Source organism: Trachemys scripta, chromosome 4, assembly GCF_013100865.1.
Source record: "Trachemys scripta elegans isolate TJP31775 chromosome 4, CAS_Tse_1.0, whole genome shotgun sequence".
NCBI classification, from domain to species: Eukaryota; Metazoa; Chordata; order Testudines; family Emydidae; genus Trachemys; species Trachemys scripta.
In genome coordinates, this window is record NC_048301.1 from 136,562,320 (window position 1) to 136,582,717 (window position 20,398).

The window sequence follows — 20,398 nt, forward strand, 5'->3', positions numbered from 1 at the left end:
GGAAGTGTGCATGATACTATTTTAGAATTCTGTTTCCAATGTATGGGACATCAAACAATTAACATTTGATGGCTCTTTTCTGCATTCTGCAATATGTCCTGTGGTTTAGATCTGCCCTTCGCTCTTTTCTGTTTTGTATTTTTAGCACCACTGTGTACCAGTGTTCTACAAACATGCACTGTGCAGCACAGGTCCTCTCCAATATTCAGGAGCAAAACTTCATCAGCTATCATGCCAAAGAAGTGCTACAGCATTACGTAGCCTTCCTTTACTCATTTTGGGAGATGAGCTGATTCGTCAGCACAGCTACCTCAGGATTTCAAGACGTTTATTTTTTATTAAACTCTGAGAAAGCAAGCTTGGCACACAAGTCAGAGTTTGTAGAAGACATCCTACTGCATCTCACAGCACTCAATCCTTTCAACTCCATTCACATGCAATGACATTGTGTTGGCCCTCCTATTTCCATCATTGCTTCAGGAAGTTGGGGGAAGTCATGTTGCCTTTTTAAAATGTTATGTTGGAAAAATAAAACTAAGAACCACCAACCCTCAGACCTGGGGCACCAGTTTTCCCTGGGTTATTAAAAAGGAGAGTTAATTTGTTATCTCAGCTGAGGAAGAGAGAAGAACCACTTCCTAAATTAGACCAGCAAGGCTTGAGGTCACACAAGCTTTGTGAGGAACTGTGGGGAGAAGTACAGTCTTGTATTAGGCTCCCCCCACTTTAACAATTTAAAAGACCAACACTGGCACAGGTATAGTGAGCTCCATGGCAAGCTTGCTTGTAAGGAAGGTTTGCAGATGCAGCACATTATTCCCTGAAGAGAGTTACCTGATGGACCCTACAGGAAAAGGGGTTTTAGTGGTTCTCATTCTGCCTAAAAGGAAATGGAAGCTGCAGAGTCAGTTACAGGGTTCCCCTCCTGCCCAGAAGACTACTATGAGACGAGGCCAATAGTCTCTAGGGTACAGTTAAAGGAGAAGTTTTAAAGGGTAAATACGTATAAAAATACGTAGAAAATGTAATGATTTCCTTCTAGAAATCTGTTTTAAAAGAAAATACCAGTGTATATATTTTAGTAGTTTTATTTTCATTTTCCCCAACAGGGAACAAAAGGCAAAGAGGTGTTGTGAGATACATCACTATGTACTTATGGATAAATCAGTTTGTAATGTTATTTTACCACCCTATAAAAATACACATACTAATTTGTGGACTATAGCTTACCCACTTCATACAAGTCTCAGGAGTGTGAAGGAAGCAAAATATTTCAGATAATTGTTTTTATGGAGTAAAGAGAATGATAAATATACACTTTTTTTTTGGTAAAAAATTATGGTTGTTTGTGTTCAGTAAAACCAGTCTTCAGTAGCCACATTCCACAAGAATTGAGATTTAAATGGTAGCTTCCTTTCAGCATGTGCATGCAAAAGCTTTAGCAAAGAACTGATGCAATGTTAGAGACTAGATGGAAGCCCTCACCCACAGTACAAAACAAGATGTTCATTTAATTTTATTTCAGCTTCCCATCCAAACTCTTGTAAACAGATTCCATACCATTTAGGCATCTCTTTGATAAAAGTATCTATAGTTCTATAAAAAAGTCACATGGTAAGATGAAGATATTTACCCTGTATGTGTTATGCAAGTGCGAAGAGGGACAAAACTTCCAAAGTCTCAAAACACATCCAAGCAACCTACAAAAGACCTGATTCCTTCCTCGTTCTGTCCAACCGTGTTTGTGAATCTCAGTTATGTGGCTCTTCAGAGGCAAATATAAAGTTTATTTTAAAAAATATTTAAGGACACATTATTTTAAGGACCTCCTAGAAAGCTTTTTGTGAAAAACGAAAGTGTTCCCTTGGTGAGAGCAGAGTGCAAAGCTCAGTCTTCGGAGCTTTCTCAATAATCCTTCCCTTAACAGAGTCATGATAAGACAAGGCTCAATACTTCGTGATGAGGAAGATCACATCTGTAACAATAGGTGAACACTGGAAAAAGTTTCATGTTTAATCACAAAACATGGAATAAGCCAGAAAAATATTGTCCAGATATGATCAATATGGTCTCTGCACGGTTCATATGCCAATGGCCTCAAGCACTCTTCTCTCGTTCTCATTGAGATGGTCTGAGAACATTGCATAGCAAGGCTGCTGTGCAAACTGACACAGGAAATCAGTGAGATAGGCCTAGGAGGAAGACGACAAGGAATCAAGTTAACATCTTTCAATACATCTATCATTGCTTAACTTTGGGAGCTAAAGATTGCATAACATGAGAAAAGACAAAGTGAACGAGCACTAATGCAAAGTGGAAGAAAAGGGGCACTGTGCTCAGCAGACAAGACAGGCCATGCTGCATTAGGCTTCAAAGTACATGTCAAACAGGCAGGCCAAGTGCAGCCTCCAGGCCAAATGTGGTCCCAGAGCACTAGCCAAGGTGTAGCCCAGAGACCACAGAGCCAGTCAGATTATTCACTCAAGACTGAGCATTGTGTAGTCTCTGCAGTGGAGATAAGTGCTGCTACAATCTGTTCCCTAGATTCAAAGGTAGGTCTTTTCTATCAGATTACCCACTCTATCTCCCAGCCAACCATGACTATCCTCTCAAGCAGAAAGTATTTTGTCACATCTAGTTCTAAAAGTCACAAATGACAAAGCTTCCATCTTTTCCCAGACTATTCCACAACTTAATACACCTCAGTCACACCTTAATACTCCTCTTAAATACCTGCCTAGTTTCCCCTTAATGAAAATTTCAAATTGTTCTTCATCCCCCACTAGCATCTCAGAAGTGAGGAGAAAGCAGGCTGATGCAGAGGGCTAAGGAATAGGGGGAGGGAACATGGTGAAAGGGAGTTACAAGAGGAGACAGAGGATGGAGAAAAAAAACAGAGGGGAAGAGGACAATAGCTGGAAGGGCAAATGCAGTGGATACACGACCTGGTGGGGGAGGCAGCAGAAGAGGACGGGGACAGGATAGGGGTAGATAGGAGCACAGAGACAGTGTTGGAGGGGGTGCAGGGGCAGAAAAGTACACTCCTCTGTAGAACCTGGAGGAATCTGGAACTCCTCAACCTATACTTTTCTTTGCTCATGGCAAATAGTTGTGAAACCCACTGGCCAAGTGTGTGTCATCCTCCTGTTATGGCAGGTCCACACAGAGGATGGCAGCACACTACTGCTATCAGTTACTCCATTAGTCGGAGTTTCTATGGTATGGATCTAAAGGACAACACCCTAACGATCCAAGTAGGGATCAATACAGTTCCATGTGATGGAATTTGTTTTATCTTTTTCAGTTCAGAAATTGCCTCCAAAAATCATTAAAAGAATGTTAAGGTTGAAAAGCTACGTACTCAAAAGTCAGGAAATGCCAGAATTAAGGATTCCCATGCAATCTCAACTCAGTCCCCTTGTGCTTTTGCAGCAATCTCAATGTTAAATTCCCTGACCTTTTTTTAAAAATTGAAGTGCCTGTGTTGAGAGCTGCACATACTAGAACAGGGGTGGGCAAACTACGGCCTGCGAGCCGTGGGATTGCCACCCCCATGGCACCGCAGGCCCCGCGCCACTCCTGGAAGCGGCCGGCACCACATCACTGTGGCCCCGGGGGGGGGGGGGGGGGGGGGGAGAGAGAAAAAGGAGCAGAAGGCTCCGTGCGCTGCCTTCGCCTGCAGGCACCGCCCCCCACAGCTCCCATTGGCTGGGAATGGGGAACCGCAGCCAAGGGGAACTTCGGGGGAGGTACCTGCAGGGAAGGGCAGCGCACGGAGCCCTCCGCCCCGTCTCCCCCAGGGATGTGGCGCTGACCGCTTCCGGGAGCTTGTCTTAGCCCTGCTGCGCGCCGCTGCCACCCCAGAGCTGCTCCAGGTAAGCGGCGCCAGGCTGGAGCCCGCACCTCAACCCCCTGCCCTGAGCACCATGCCGCACTCTCCTGAACCCCAACCCCCTGCCGAGCCCCATGCTGCACCCCAACATCCTACCCTGAGTCCTCCTGCACTCTGCACGCCCTCCTGCACCCCAACCCACTGCCCTGAGCCCACTCGTACAGCCCGCACCCCTCCTGCATCCCAACCTCTTGCCCTGAGCCCCTTCCTGAACACCGCACACCCTGCACTCCCTCTCGCACCCAAACCCCTGCCCCAGCCGTACATTCATGGCCCTGCATGCAACTTCCTCACCTAGATGTGGCCCTCGGGCCAAAAAATTTGCTCACCCCTGTACTAGAACTTATTTGTTTGTTTTTTTTAAACTAGGAAATTACACAGAAAAGAACCATAAAAAAGAATGTTAAGTGACAAAGTCAAGTACTAAATATTCAGGAAATGCCTGAAACTTAGTTGCCTGTATAGCTGGTGAAAAACAAAAAGGGCATGAAGCACTTCTGCCATTTCTACATTTTCTATTATTGTCTTCCCCCTCCCCCCTCATTGAGCCTACCCTCTCCATGGTCTTCCTCTTGCTTCTCATGTATTTGTGGAATGTTTTCTGTTACCCTTTCTTTCTCTAGCTAGTTTAATCTCGTTTTGTGCCTTGGCCTTTCTAATTCTGTCCTTATATACTTGTGTTTTTTTATATTCATCCTAAGTAATTTGACATAGTTTTAACTTTTTGTAGAACTCTGAGTTTCAGATCATTGAAAATCTCCTGGTTAAGCCAGGGTGGTCTCTTGCCATACTTCCTATCTTTCCTATGCGATGGGATAGTTTGCTTTCGTACCCTTAATCTCTTTGAAAAAGTTGTCAACTCTCTCCCATTGTTTTCCCCCTTAGGCTTGCTTCCCATGGGATCTTACCTACCGGCTCCCTGAGTTTGCTAAAGTATATCTTCTTGAAATTCATTTTCTTTATTCTGCTGTTTTCCCTCCTTCCATTCCTTAGAATCATGAACTATCATTTCATGATCATTTTCACCCAAGCTGCCTTCCACTTTCAAATTCTGAACCAGTTCCTCCCATTTGTCAAAATCAAATCGAGATCAGCCTCTCCCCTAGTTGCATTCTCCAGCTTCTGAAATAAAATACTGTCTCCAGGGCATTCCAAGAACTTGTTGGATAATCTGTGCCCTGATGTATTATTTTCCCAAGAGATGTCTGGGTAGTTGAAGTCCCCCATCAATACCAAGTCTTGTACTATGGATGATTTTGTTAGTTGTTTTAAAAAAAGTTTCATGCACCTCTTCTTCCTTGGTAGATGATCTATAGTAGACCTCTACTATGACATTCTTTAAAAAAAAACACAAACAAACAAAAAACCCCCACAACCTTTTATCTTTACCCATAGACTTCCAACAAGTCTGTCTGCTATTTCCATCTCAACCTCAAATGTACTTAAATTCTCTGGGTGACTGGGGGTGATTCTATGGGTGCCTTTACTGGGCGTAAAGTCTTACACCTCTGTTCCTGGTAAACTGGTTGAAATCATAATTAAAAATAGAATAAAACATTCGGAATATCATGCTATGATAGGGACTAATCAGCACAGTTTCTGCAAAGGAAGATTGTGCCTCACTAATTTATTAGAATTCTCTAAACGTCAATAGATTAATGGATGCAAGAGAACTAGTTGACAGGAGGAACAGAGATTTGATAATAGAGGAGGACTCTCCAATCCAGAAGACAAAGGTTTAACTAAATTAAATGGCTGGAAGTTGAAGCTGGACAAATTCAGACTAGAAATAAGGCACAAATCTTTAACAGTGAGGGGAATTATCTACTGAAACAACATACCGAGGGTTGTGGTCAGAGCTTAATTTGTGCCGGGACTCAGCCATGGCACCTCTTCTGGTGGCGTGCAAGGCATGACCTCACACGTACAATGCTTGCGAGGTCACGCTGTGCGGCAGACACCATCTTTATTGCTTGAGACCAGGGATCTTTTTATTTTTTTTAAAAAACAAATTAAACACTGGTTGTAGTGGATTCTCCAAAACTAAAACCAAAAACTTTTTCAAAAATCTATACTGTAGTTCAAACAGGAATTAATTCAGGGTAGTCCTGTGGCCTGTGTTATACAGGTCAGACTAGATGATCACAAAGGTCCCTTTGTACTTTAAAATCTATGAATCAGTTTATTTAAACTTTTGACAGGTCTTTGATAAGGTCCATCCTAACAGGCTATTAAAGAATCTAAGCATTCAGGGCAAGAGGCAAAGTACTGTCATGAATCAATCACAAAGGTTAACAGCCGAGTGCCTCCAAGTTCCACAGTAGGCCCAATGTTTAATATATCAAACTAGAAAAGAGGGTGGTGGGCACAGTGAGCTGGCAGAATTTTCAGATGACAGTTCTTTAGGATAATTAAGTCAGAGAAAGCTGAGGAGCTACAGAGGGACCTAACCAAGCTTCAGAGAGACAAACTATGCCAGAATTAATGTTGCACATGCAGCCTTGATTTTAGCATTTTTTTTTTTTTTTTTTTTTTTTTTTTAACTTGAGCACTTGACTTCTAGCACAGACACTTGTTCCTATATGCTACAAGGTTTATTCACTCAAATCCAATTTCTATCTTTCACATAAAAATATTATATAGCTATCCCTCAAAAAAAAACAAAAAAAATTTTTTTATATATATATAAATATATATATATATATAAATATATATATATATATAAATATATATAAAAAAATATTGAGGGATAGCTCAGTGGTTTGAGCATTGGCCTGCTAAACCCAGGGTTATGAGTTCAATCCTTGAAGGGGCCACTTAGGGATCTGGGGCAAAATCAGTACTTGGTCCTGCTAGTGAAGGCAGGGGGCTGGACTTGATGACCTTTCAAGGTCCCTTCCAGTTCTAGGAAATGGGATATCTCCATTAATTTAATTTTAATTTATTTAAAAAAAATACATTTCTAAGTCATAGGTCATTCCTGCAGCAGAGGTAAGTCATAGAAAGCACCTCTTCTTCCTAGCTTGTTGCTTTGACCACATCACCCCTCTGAATCCCTCCACTGACTCCCCCTTCTCTATTGCATCAAATGTAAACTGCTGGTCTTCACTTTCAGGGATTTTATCTCCACCCTCCTTACCTCTCAATTGCAATCAAGCTGATTGCTTGCTTCCAGCTGGTTCACGATGCCAGCCTCCATGGCCCACTGGTTAAATTTGCAAACAAGAGCCTTGGTGTTTTATTCCAGCTGCCTTCTCAACTGGGAGGCACTCCCCATAAACATCTGCAAAGCTACCTCAGCCTCCTTCAAATCCCTCCTAAAAACTCTCCTTTCCCTGATGACAAAGAAAGGACAGTTAACTTGTTCCGTAACTGGCGTTCTTCGAGATGTGTTGCTCCTGTCTATTCCACAGTAGGTGTGCGTGCTCGCCACATGTACCGGTGCTGGAAATTTTTCCCTTAGCAGTATCCGTAGTGGGGAAGCACCGCTGCGACCCCTGGAGTGGCGCCGATATATCGCGTCATAAAGGGGCTGCGTGCTCCCCCGAGCCTCGGTTCCTTCTTGCCAGACAACTCCGACAGAGGGGAAGGAGGGTGGAATGTGGAATAGACAGGAGCAACACATCTCGAAGAACGCCAGTTACGGAACAGGTAACTGTCCTTTCTTCTTCGAGTGATTGCTCCTGTGTATTCCACAGTAGGTGACTCCAAGCTATACCTGACGGAGGTGGGTAGGAGTTCTAAATAAGTGTTAAGGGTTAACTGGGCGGAGCACCGCCCTACCAAACCCGGCATCATCCCTTGCTTGGGAGACGATCGCATAGTGTGATGAGGTGGTGGGGACAGAGGATTACATCCTCTGCAGATGTCCTGAATAGGGACATGAGCCACATAGACAGCCGACGAGACCTGAGCTCTCGTCAAATGAGCCTTTTCTATAGGAGGCGGGAGAACCCCTGCCAGGTCATAACACGTGCGTATGCATGAGGTAATCCAGCGGGAGATCCACTGGGTGGAAACCGGTTGCCCTCTCATGCGCTTGGCCGATGTGATGAAAAGCTGAGGGGATTTCCAGAATGGCCTTGTTTGGCCTAAGTAAAAGGCCAGCGCCCTACGCACATCTAGCATGTGCAGGCGTAGTTCCACATTGGAGGAATGGGGCTTAGGACACAGGACTGGCAGGAAGATGTCCTGGTCCATATGAAATGCGGAGACCACCTTTGGCAGGAAGGCCGGGTGCGGGCGAAGCTGGACCTTCCCCTTATGGAAGATCGTATATGGGGGTTCAGAGGTCAGCACCCTAAGCTCCGAAACCCTGCGGGCTGAGGTGATAGCCACCAAAAACACCACTTTCTCAGATAAGTGGGACCAGGAGTACGTGGCCAAGGGCTCAAAGGGAGGCCTCGTGAGGCATGACAGTATCAGGTTCAGGTCCCAAGGTGGAACCAGGGGTCTAGCATAAGGGAACGCTCTGTCCAAACCCTTTAAAAACCTGGAAGTCATGTGGTGGGAGAACACGGACTGTCCCGCCACCGGAGGGTGGAAAGCCGAGATGGCTGCCAGGTGCACCCTGATCGAAGAGGGCGCCAGCCCTTGGGTCCTAAGGGACAGGAGGTAATCCAGGACCAGCTGGAGCGGAGCAGACGCGGGGCAGGAACCTCTCTCCCTCACCCATATGGAGAACCAATACCACTTAGCCAGGTAGGACCTCCGTGTGGACGGCTTCCTGCTCTCAAGCAGAACCCGTCTAACAGCCTCAGTACACCTCCCCTCCTCCGCATCTAGCCACGGACCATCCACGCTGTCAGGTGGAGCGGGGTCAGGTTGGGGTGGAGGAGACGACCTCCATCCTGAGAGAGGAGGTCCGGGTGGAGCGGCAGCCTGCAAGGGGGGGCTGCCAAGAGTTGCAGTAAGGTCCCGTACCAATGTTGAAGGGCCCAATCCGGGGCTATTAGGATAATCCTTGCCCCGTCTGATTTCAGCTTCTGTAGGACCCTGCCTATGAGGGGAAGGGCAGGAAGGCGTACATCAGGGGCCCCAACCAACTGAGCAGGAACGCGTCTGTCATGGCCCCTTCGCCCTCTCCCACCCTGGAGCAGAACTTGGTACACAGGCAATTCTGGGCGGTGGCGAACAGGTCCACCTGGGGAGTACCCCACTGTAGGAAGATCCACTCCGCTACCTCCCTGTGTAGAGACCACTTGTGTTGTTGTGAGAACACCCTGCTCAGGCTATCCGCGAGCGTGTTGCTCTCACCGGGCAGGTGGAACGCTCGGAGGAAGATGTCATGGACTATACAGAACTCCCACAGGAGCTGGGCTTCCTGGCATAAGGCCGTGGAGTGCGTGCCCCCTTGCCTGTTGATATAATACATTGCAGTGGTATTGTCTGTGAGGACTCTGATCACCTTCCCTTGTAAACGCTGGCGGAAAGCCACGCACGCCAGGCACACTGCCCTGAGTTCCCTGACATTTATGTGTAGGGCGAATTTCTCGGACAACCATAACCCCTGGGTCCTGAAGGCCCCCCACGTGGGCCCCCGAGCCCAGGTCCGAGGCATCCGACACTGGATCTAGTGCGGGAGGGGGATCGCGGAAGGGAACCCCCTGGAGCATATTGCTCGGGAGAGACCACCATTGCAGACCTGCCACCACCGTTGGCGGAATCGTGATGACCTTGTCTAGGTCGTCTCTGGCCTGCAAGTACTGGGAGGCCAGCCAGAGCTGAAGGGGTCTCATCCTGAGCCTGGCATGTCACACCACCAAGGTGCATGCAGCCATGTGGCCGAGGATTTGAAGGCACACCCATGCCGTGGTCACCGGGAAGGCCGTGACCGAGGCGATGAGGTCTTTGAGTGCCTCGAACCTGTCCCTTAGGAGGGAGGCTGTGGCCGCCTGGGAATCTAGCAGCGCTCCTATGAATTCTATGTGATGGACGGGTACTAACGTGGATTTTTCCTCGTTTACCACTAGGCCTAGAGTTGAGCAGATGCGTAGCAGGAAGGTTATCTGCTGCTGCACCTGGGACTTGCCCTTGAGAAGCCAGTCGTCCAGGTAGGGGAAGATCTGCAGCCCTCTCCTCCTGAGGTGGGCCGCTACCACCGCCATACACTTTGTGAAGACCCTGGGGGCCATTGAGAGGCCAAAGGGGAGGACCGTAAACTGGTAGTGGTCCTGACCCACCATGAAATAGAGGAAGCACCTGTGACCCTCGAAAATGTGGATGGCATCCTGGAGGTCCAGCGCTGCAAACCAATCCCCCGGGTCTAGGGAAGGAATAATAGAGGCTAGGGACACCATGCGGAATTTGCAGTGAACCAAGAACTGGTTGAGCTTCTGCAGATCGAGGATGGACTGAAGAAATACCTGGAATGGAATCCCTTGCCCCGAAATTCCCAAGGTACCCTCTCCACGGCTCCCAGGGAGAGGAGGCGCTGTACCACCTGATCTAGAAGGAGCGCATGCTCTGGGTCCCCCGCCGACTCCCTGGCTGGAGGGCAACTGGGAGGGGGCGAAACAAACTGCAACCTGTACCCCAGGGATACAGTGTTGAGGACCCAGCGGTCCGTAGTGATACGGAACCACTGCAGACGGAAGGCAGGTAAACGATTGGCAAACCTGAACTTTATTAACTGGGAGGGTTAACCTGGCAACAGGCCAGGTGACCCCCCGCAAGCAGTCAAAAATGCCGCTTCCCTGGCCTCCTGGCCTTAGAGGGCCCCGAATGAGGGGCTGAACGGGATTGGCGTTGTGACCGACGCCTCTGTTCCTGCTGCTTCTTAGGCGGGGGCTCATATCTGTACCGAGCCTGGGGAGCGGAGGTGAGAGGCCTGGGCTTGTCCTTGGCCGGTGGGACGTACAGGCCTAGCGTCTGCAGGGTGGTACGGGAGTCTTTCATCCCGTGCAGACGCGTGTCTGTTTGGTCTGCAAACAGGGCCCGACCGTCGAATGGCAGGTCCTGCATGATTGACTAGGACTCAGCTGATAGCCCAGAAAGCGAAAGCCAGGATGCCCTTCTCATGGAGACGGCCACAGCCATCAAATGGGCGGCCATGTCTGCCGCATCGGAAGCCGCCTGGAGTGCTGCTTTAGCCGCTGCCGCACCTTCATCCACCAGGGCCCGGAACTCCTTCCTGTCCTTTTCGTGGCGGGAGGGGTCAAACTTGGGAAGGGACCCCCAAAGGTTAAAATCATATCTGCTCAAGAGTGCCTGGTGGTTGGCCACTCTGAGCTGAAAACTCGCAGACGAATAAACCTTTCTTCCAAAGGAGTCCAGCTTGCGAGCGTCTTTGTCCTTGGGGGTGGGGGCGGGTTGGCCGTGACTCTCCCGGTGGTTAACGGACTCCACCACTAGAGAGTTCGGAGCTGGGTGAGAGTAGAGGTACTCGTGCCCCTTTGAGGGCACAAAGTACTTTCGCTTGGCCTTTTTGGAGATAGGGCTGTGGGAGGCCAGGGTTTGCCAAAGGCCAGTGGTAATATTGGCCATCCCCTGATGAAACGGGAGGGCCACACGCCCCAGCGCCGAGGAGGTAAGGACATTGAACAATGTGTCTGAGGGTTCCTCCATCTCAGCCTGGAGCTGGAGGTTCGATGCCACCCTCCTGAGCAGCTCCTGGTGAGCTTTGAAATCCTCCTGAGAGACAGGAGGAAGGGCAGCCACGGAGTCATCCGGTGCCGAGGAGGTCAGTGCTGCGGTGTCGTCGGTACTGGTAGTCCAACATCCTGACCCTGGGCCCGAGCCGGTGCCGGAGGTCGGTGCCCACTGCTTCATCACAGTGCCAAGGTGATGCCGTCGGCTGGGCCTGGGACGCTCCCGCCACGGAGTGGGGTCCCAGCTGTGCTGGTGCCTGGGGCCACGGTGCCCACTGGCACCACTGTCCCTGCCAGGGAACAGCCTGGCCCTGGGACAAGAGGGGGCCTGGAAGGGATAGCTGGTCCTGCGGCACCGAGCAGCTTGACGAGGGATGGCTGCGTGCCGAAGCAGAGGTTCAGGACGAACGGACGGTGCCGTACGAATGACTGGGGCGGTCCCGAACATGACGTCTCCAGCCTCTGGAGGAGGACAGATAGGAGTAGGGGGTACTGTCCCTGTACTCTCTCCGGCGCCCAAGGCCACGACGCCTCAGTGCCTGGGACTCACGGGACGAACTCCGAGCCTGGCGCCTTCCATGGCAGGTGCCGGAGTATGAACTCCGGTGCCGACGACAATGATACCTGTCCCTGCGGGCACAGCTCGAAGAGGAGCGATGACGTCTTTTGGAACCTGCTCTACGGTCCCCAGAAGTGGAGGAGTTAAGCTCACTCGCAGACGACCCAGCTTGCGGTATGGAGACACGCCTCGGTCCGCGGGTCGGCCCTTCAAGCCGGGATGGCGCCTCAACCTTGGAGATGTCCGGAGAAGGTTGATGGGTACTTAAAGGCAGCTTTCCACAGGATTGGGGGCCCAACTGAGGCGGCACTCCTGGCACTGGAACCATAAGGATGTCGCACGCGGCCTGAGCTGCCTCCGGCATCGAAGGCATCCTCACCTCTGGAGAGGCCTGCGTGGACTGCACCGGACTACTCTGCTTCACCTGAGTCGGAGGTCTCGGTCCCGATGGGGATCGTGGGCTGCCCAACACGGGTCTGGCCTCACCCCGTTCTTTCTCCCGGCGCCACTGAGTCTTCCCTTGCTTCTTAGAAGGGGAGCGGTGCCGGCTCGTCGACAGCGCCTCGCTGCGCACCGATGACGCGGTACTGGACGTGGAATCAGGATGGCGCACCGGAGGCGCTTTGCTACGCACTGAAGGCACAGTGCCCAGCGCGGGGTCGGGGCCAATGCCAACTCCATTAGGAGAGCTCAGAGTCGGAGCTCACGCTCCTTCTTTGTTCGCGGCTTGAAGGAGCGGCAAATTTTACACTTCTCACTAATGTAAGCTTCGCCCAAACAGCAAAGACACTCCGAGTGAGGATCGCTCCGGGGCATAGAATTGCGACAAGAGTCGCACAACTTGAAGCCTGGGCCACGGGGCATGCCCCGAGCCCGGCAATAGCAAGAAAGATCAGTGAACTGGATACCACTAAGGCAATAACACTGCAGCCAAGGCTGAAGCAAGTTCCGACTACCTTCACTGACGGCAAGAAGGAACTGAGGGTGGGGGGAGCACGCAGCCCCCTTTATGGCGCGATATATCGGCGCCACTCCAGGGGTTGTAGCAGTGCTTCCCCACTACAGATACTGCTAAGGGGAAAACTTCCGGCACCGGAGCACGTGGCGAGCATGCACACCTACTGTGGAATACACAGGAGCAATCACTCGAAGAAGAAAATTAAATTATGCTGTTGATGTGCTGAGACCACTGCCCACCAGGCTGACCATTATTTCCTTGTGCTCCCCTGTCTGTCTGTATCCATCTGTTGTCTCTGGTCTTATACTGGAAAGTGTTTGGGGCAGGGGCTGTTTTTTTGTTCTGTTTGCACAGCCCCCAGAACAATGGAGTTCTGGGTCCCTGCCTAGGTGCTATAGTAATACAAATAATAGTAATATGCATCCTCTGGCACTTCCAGAGCAATTCCAGTGAACTGAATAAAAGTAGAGAATGTACTCTCCTTTCAGTGCTCAGGGGGCTCTACATTTTGTTAGAGATACTATATAAGAAAGTAAAATATAATGAATAACTAGAATAAATAGGCAATAGGAATCAGATTGCAAAACTCATTCTAATACATCACCTGTAGATCTATTTGATAAAGGGGGTCCTTTAATGCATCTGGATCATCCTCTTCATCATCATCATAGTAATCCTCATCTGGCAACACAAAAGCACGGGTGTTTATAGTGAAAGACAAGCTGGCTACTATTTCAGGATGCATCTCACTAGGCCCCTAACTCCAGGAGATTTTAACAAGGAAGTGTAATTTTGGATAAAAATTCCATTTAAAAGGAACTAGCAACTTTTATTTTAAATAAAACAGAACTGAGGGCAGTGAAGAATGGCAGAATAAGGAGGGCCAGGAGCCTTGTCTCACAGCTGAGACAAGAATCCAAGTAGCACAACACAGGTGTTTGTCATTCCTTATATGTACAAACATGTGCACACATTAGTGATCTTGTACTGTGGCATGAAATTAATTGCTCCAAACTGAGATACCCTTGGCTTACCACCTCAGTACCTGACACAAATACATCCTTCATTAGCTACATTTCATGCATTACAGTCACACAGGAAACACTTCCATTGAATATTGAGACAAGTCCCTCTCTCACTGAGACATGGTAAGGTTGAAGAAAGTTTTCCTTGGGCTACAAAAGAACCTGGATAAGTTTCCCACTCATTAAAGCTACCTACATGAATTTGTCTTGCCATGTTATCTGCGGCAGATCTAATGCATCATGATAGATTTCAGTCTCCTATGCTTCTGCCAGTGCAGCGAAACAATTCATTTAATTTGCCTTAGCTGTACCAAGTAAGATTCTCTCTTCAAATTATACACCTACCTTTTCTCCTTAACCCTCCAGATCATATAGCCACAGCTCCCTTTCCCTTTAAATACCTATCACTTCAGGATCACACACAAATTCTTCCTACAAGAATACAGGACTTAGTTGGGAAATTTGGGTTCTATTCAGTTCTCAGACTCTCATTTTGTGACTTCACCTCTGAGCCTCAGTTTCCCCATCTGTAAACCATATTTATACCTGCCTCATGACAGTGTTGTGAAGCCGAATTAGTACTTGAGACTCACTGAGGCCTGGTCTACACTAGAAAATTAGGTCAGCAAAACTACATTGCTCAGGGATGTGAAAAATCCACACCCGAGTGGCGCAGTTAAGCTGACCAAAGTCTCCGGGTAGACAGCGCTACATTGATGGAAGAATGCTTTTGTTGACCTAGTTACAGCCTCTTGGGGTGGTAGATTACCTATGTTGACAGGAGAATCCCTTCTCTCAGCACAGGTAGTGTCTATGCTGAAGCAGTGCAGTGGCGCAACTATACTGCTGTAGCATTTTAAGTGTAGACAAACCCTGAGCCTCAAAAGGTGCTCTGTTATTTGATATCTTCTAGCCTATGAACATACAGTCTCTGTTCCAGGATGTATTTTTTGCTCTTCCCTTTTTCCCGTGTCTTCCATTCCAGGTTATTTCCCTGCCCTCCATACTATATACTGAGCAGCTGTCAAGAGAAATGTAACTTTCAGAGCTGCATGTTCTTTACGCAATTTGACCTTTTGAACAGTGAACGTAACTGTTCTGCTTACCATATTTGTTTGTGGCAAGAATATCTGATAAAAGTTGTCCAGCTAAACCTTCATCTTCATCCTCTTCATCCTCCCGATCTTCCCACATATCATTGGAGTCATCTGTTGATGAAAAAAAAGCATCTTAAAGCCACATAGAAAATACCAGTTCGAGACGGATAAACATTACCCACAGAATACGCAGTCCCTTATTAAACAGTACAGGAGCAGAAATGAATTATGCCCATGTGTACAGATCAGAGAAGCCAGTGTATTGGCATGCTTATATCTTTAAAGTCAATGGATAGAATCCAGGCATAAATAGGGTCCTACCAAATTCTTGGCCATGAAAAATGTGTCACGGACTGTGAAATCTGGTCTCCATCCGTCAAATCTGGTCTTGTGTGTGCTTTTACCCTATACTTTATGGATTTCACAGGGGAGACCAGTGTTTCTCAAATTGGGGGTCCTGACCCAAAATTGAATTGTGGGGTGGGTGGGTCACAAGGTTATTTGGGGGGGGTGGGGTGTTTGCAGTATTGCCACCCTTACTTCTGCCCCACTTTCAGAGCTGGACGGCTGGAGAGCGCTGGCAGCTGACTGAGGGCCCAGCTCTGCAGGCAACAGCACAGAAGTAAGGGTGGCAATACCATACCATGCCATTCTTACTTCTGTGCTGCTGCTAGCGGTGGCTCTACCTTCGAGTTGGGATCCTGGCCAGCAACTGCTTCTCTCCAACTGCACAGCTAGCTCTAAACCAGCACTGCCGCCAGCAGCCGCTCAGAAGTAAGGATAGCAGTACTGCAACCCCCCTTACAATAACCTTGTGACCTCCCGCCTGTGACGCTCTGTGCCTCGGGGGGGGGGGGGGGGAACACTCTGCACCCCCATGTTCATCCTTATAAAATGATAGTGTGGTACCCAATGCAAAGTTTGTCATCTCGGGTGTCTTCGGAAGGCTCATTATGCACAGAGCATTGTTGTTATAGTAATGTTATAGGCTGTAATTTCATGTATATAGTTATGAGGCTGAAAATGTGTCCTCATGGCTTAAAACAAGCCAAGGCAAAACTCTCCAGGAGCAGAGGGGCAGTTCACACCTCATCAGGGCATGTATGGGACAAACCCAGCCCAGTCTCACAGGAACAAAGGACGCTAGCCTAGGCAATAACAAAGGATCTGTTGGACTCTCGAGTGAGTCATGCCCCTTCCCTTGGTCAGTTTGGGACTACAATGAGGTAATGCTCACCTGACTCTGAAGGGGGAGGCGGGCAAAGCCAAGGGGGAAGAAAGAACATGCGAAAAGGGAGAGACGTTTGCTATGCTCTTCCTCTCTCTTCCACCTCCATCTACAGACACCACCACCAAGCAACTGAAACGCTGATCAAAGGGGAAAGCCTGGCTAAAGGGCAAACAGCCAGCCTGTGGTGAGAAGTATCTAAGTTTGTAAGGGCACTGAAAGCGCTAAGATCAGCTTAGAATGCGTTTTGCTTTTATTTCATTTGACCAAATCTGACTCGTTATGCTTTGACTTATAATCACTTAAAATCTATCTTTCATAGTTAATAAATTTGTTTGTTTATTCTACCTGAAGCAGTGCGTTTGGTTTGAAGCGTGTCAGAGACTCCCCTTGGGATAACAAGCCTGGTACATATCAATTTCTTACTCATATAAGCTTGCAGTGTCCAGCCGGCATAACTGGACACTGCAAGACTGAGGTTCCTAGGGTTGTGTCTGGGACCAGAGATATCGGCTAGTGTCATTCGGTTGCACAATCCAAGCAGCGGCTGGCCAAAAGTGCTCAGTCACGTTGCTGGGAGCAGCTTACATGCCAGAGGCTGTGCTTGAACAGCCCGGGAGTGGGGATTCTCACAGCAGAGCAGGGTAAGGCTGGTTCCGAGAGTCGAGGATTGGAGTGACCTAGGAGATCACCGGTCCAGATAACACCAGGGGAACGTCAGGACTCCCTCTCCACCTCCCAACTTCTTTTTGGGTCAAGACCCCTAAAATTACTACACCGTGAAATTTCAGATTTAAATAGCTGAAAACATGACACTTATTATTTTTAAATCCTTTGACTGGGAAATTGACCAAAATAGACCACGAATTTAGTAGGGCCCTAATTATAAATATAAACTCCTGCCAGAAAGTCAGACCATAGAGAACATAAGAACGGCCATACTGGGTCAGACCAAAGGTCCATCCAGCCCAGTATCCTGTCTACCGACCGTGACCTATACCAGGTGTCCCAGCGGGAGTGAACCTAATAGGTAATGATCAAGTGATCTCTCTCCTGCCATCCATCTCCACCCTCTGACAAACAGAGGCTAGGGACACCATTCCTTACCCATCCTGGCTAATAGCCATTAATGGACTTAACCTCCATGAATTTATCTAGTTCTCTTTTAAACCCTATTATGGTCCTAGCCTTCATAACCTCCTCAGGCAAGGAGTTCCACAGGTTGACTGTGTGCTGTGTGAAGAAGAGCTTCCTTTTGTTTGTTTTAAACCTGCTGCCCATTAATTTCATTTGGTGGTCCCTAGTTCTTATATTATGGGAAACAAGTATATAACTTTTCCTTATTCACTTTCTCCACATCACTCATGATTTTATATACCTCTATCATATCCCCCCCCCCTTAGTCTCCTCTTTTGCAAGCTGAAAAGTCCTAGTCTCTTTAATCTCTCCTCATATGGAACCCATTCCAAATCCATAATCATTTTAGTTGCTCTTCTCTGAACCTTTTCGTAGTTTAGAGAGTTAGGGAGGGAGACCTCTACTCTGAAGGGGGAGGATAACTGAATCTGCACATAAAAAGCCCTTTGGAGAGTCCCTAGTAGGGGCATGTGGAGGAATTTAAATCTGACCACTTTTGGAGGGGCACGTTAGACACACAAAAATGAAAGGCTCACGTGACCCCACCCCCAAGATTTCTCAGGATGCCCAGCAGTGCGGAGGCAGCAGCTCACTCTCCATGTCCCTGCAACCCAGGGAGGGAGGAAGCCACAGGGCGGCTGGCTGATCTTTCCCCAACCCTATAGCTGCTGCGTCTCCTTCCCTGCTGTTGGAGTCCCACCACTGCTGCTTGTTTTGCAGACTGCCCATGGAGGTTAGTTGGGGAGTGGCGGCAGAGTCAATGTGTAGGACTCCAGCAGCAAGGAAGGAGAAGCAACAGCTGTAGGGGTGGGGAGAGGAGCAGCTCAGCTGGCAGCCAGCCGCCCTGTTGCTTCCTCCTTCCCCAGGTTGCAGGGACATAGATTATGAGGGGGGCGTGCCCCTGCTTGTCCCCCCCTTTGTGCACACCTCTGGTCCCTAGGCATTCCCAGTCAAGTTGACCCCTAGCATTAGTGTCTTCAAATCTGAGGTGCAATCCTCTGAATTAAGGAAATGTGAGAATGCCTCTTTTCCTGTTTCTTTCTAGGGTGGTTCTGTTCAGGGGTCCTCCTTCCTGTTCTTACTCCTACTTTCCTTGGTATGAGGAGCAGCAGACAGAAGCAGAAACACAGGACTGGAGTGATACCCATCAGGAACATTCAGCACCCATTTGGTACCTTGGTCTTATGTGCTGGCAGCCAGGGAAAAGGGTCAGCACCAGTGTCTTAATGCCATTCTAAGGTGGATTCTGAGGGTCCAGGCACTGAGGCCAAGGGTTCTTTGGAAACCAACACTGGGGAAGCCCCGAGTCACCTGTTTTGGCACCAATGGAAATGCACACTTTTCCATGGTAATGGGCTGTGTCAACTAGCTCCCACTCTGAGACCGATTAGAGCTGAACATGGTTTTGGGAACCAGTATCTGGTCCAAAGGTTCCCCCCACTCCAGGGAACCAGGCTTAGGGACATGAAATGGGCCACAGAATAACAGACTTTAATGGCAGAAGGGACCTCTTAGGATAATCTAATCTGAACTCCTAAATAACAGAGGCCAGATAAATTCATCTAGTCATTTCTGCATCCAGCAAATACCTTCTGGCTGAGTGAGATCTCAATAATTTTGGGTGACTCGTGCAAATTTTGCCACCTCACTGCTCACCCCCTTTTCTAGATCTTCATTAAAAACGAGTCTTAGCACAGAACCTTGAGGCATGCTGCTGTTCACCTTGTGCCATGATGAAAACTGACCATGTATTAGATCAAAAATAATACTGTGCGCCTTGCCCTATAACTATTTTCTTTAGCAACCTTGTAAGCGGGACCTTGTCAATGTGCTTTTTGAAAGTTTAGATTATGTCAGCGCGGTTCCTCCTTTATCCACTACTTTGACACATTCAAAAAATTCTAACAGATTAGTGCAGCACAAGTTTCTTTTGGAGAAACTGTGTGGGTTAGACCCTACCATTCTGTAATCTTCCAGATCAGTTATTCTATTTTCAGCTATCATTTTGACCAATTTACCAGGAACACGTGTGAAGCTGACTGGTCTGTAATTTCACGAATCGCCCTAGAGCTCTTTTTCAATATAGGTACAACATTTGCTACCTTCCAATTCTCTAGTATAGTAAAGTAGCTAATTTTAATGAGATTGCATATTTTTGTTAGCAGCTCAGCTACTCCATTCATTCTTCACCATCTGAAAGGAGAAAGCCACCCCAGTATCGTACCTTGACTCCAGTCTGCAGCTGTCTGGCGAGATGCATTTGCTTCCATTGCATTAGAAAGTTCATTTATTATTAATTTTAAGATTTTTATTAACAATGGAATGTTTGTCCAGCGTTCAGGATCTGTAAGACCAGAGGAAGGAATACATAGATAACTTTGCCTTTTAACAAACTAAATAAGAATCTTCAAAGCCACTAAAACAATCCTGTTTCAATACATGCTGGAAATGTTCACTGAACAGAACTATACTTTTACATGAAAATATTCTTCTCAGAGAGCTGCATTCAACTACTACCATTGAGCAGATATTCTGGCACCATTGGACATATATATAAACAAGGCAAGTGTCAAATCCTCTGAACTAAGAAAACACTGAGGTGTAATAGTACGTTATGTTAGTTAAGCAAGGACAATCTGAAACTTCAACTAGTCAATTAGCAATCACACTGGGACTTTAAGGGTCCAGGACAAAACTAAAGATGATTATTGTTCATTAAATGACTGACAGGCCAAACATTGAAGAACTAGGTTAAAGCTATTAGCCTTTCCAACTTCATTTTTTTCTTTCCCTATGGGCATTACTGGTGGCAAACACAGTTCTCATGTTGCTCATATGTCCACTCTTTATATCATCTCAGGTTGTGAATTCAAAAGACATATCAAACGGTCCTTGAAACAGGTTTCTTAAAGG

General features: G+C 47.8%; 1 protein-coding gene across 1 annotated transcript in view; it reads right to left on the reverse strand.

Moving 5' to 3' along the window:
• Positions 1-1,072: 1,072 nt before the first annotated feature.
• Positions 1,073-20,398, reverse strand: part of IPO9 (importin 9) — a 182,091-nt gene continuing 162,765 nt past the window's right edge. The window contains 4 exon segments of the mRNA XM_034768831.1: positions 1,073-2,192; positions 13,603-13,679; positions 15,130-15,231; positions 19,710-19,829. Of these exon segments, the coding sequence (XP_034624722.1) occupies positions 2,082-2,192; positions 13,603-13,679; positions 15,130-15,231; positions 19,710-19,829 (410 nt within the window). The 3' untranslated portion in view covers positions 1,073-2,081.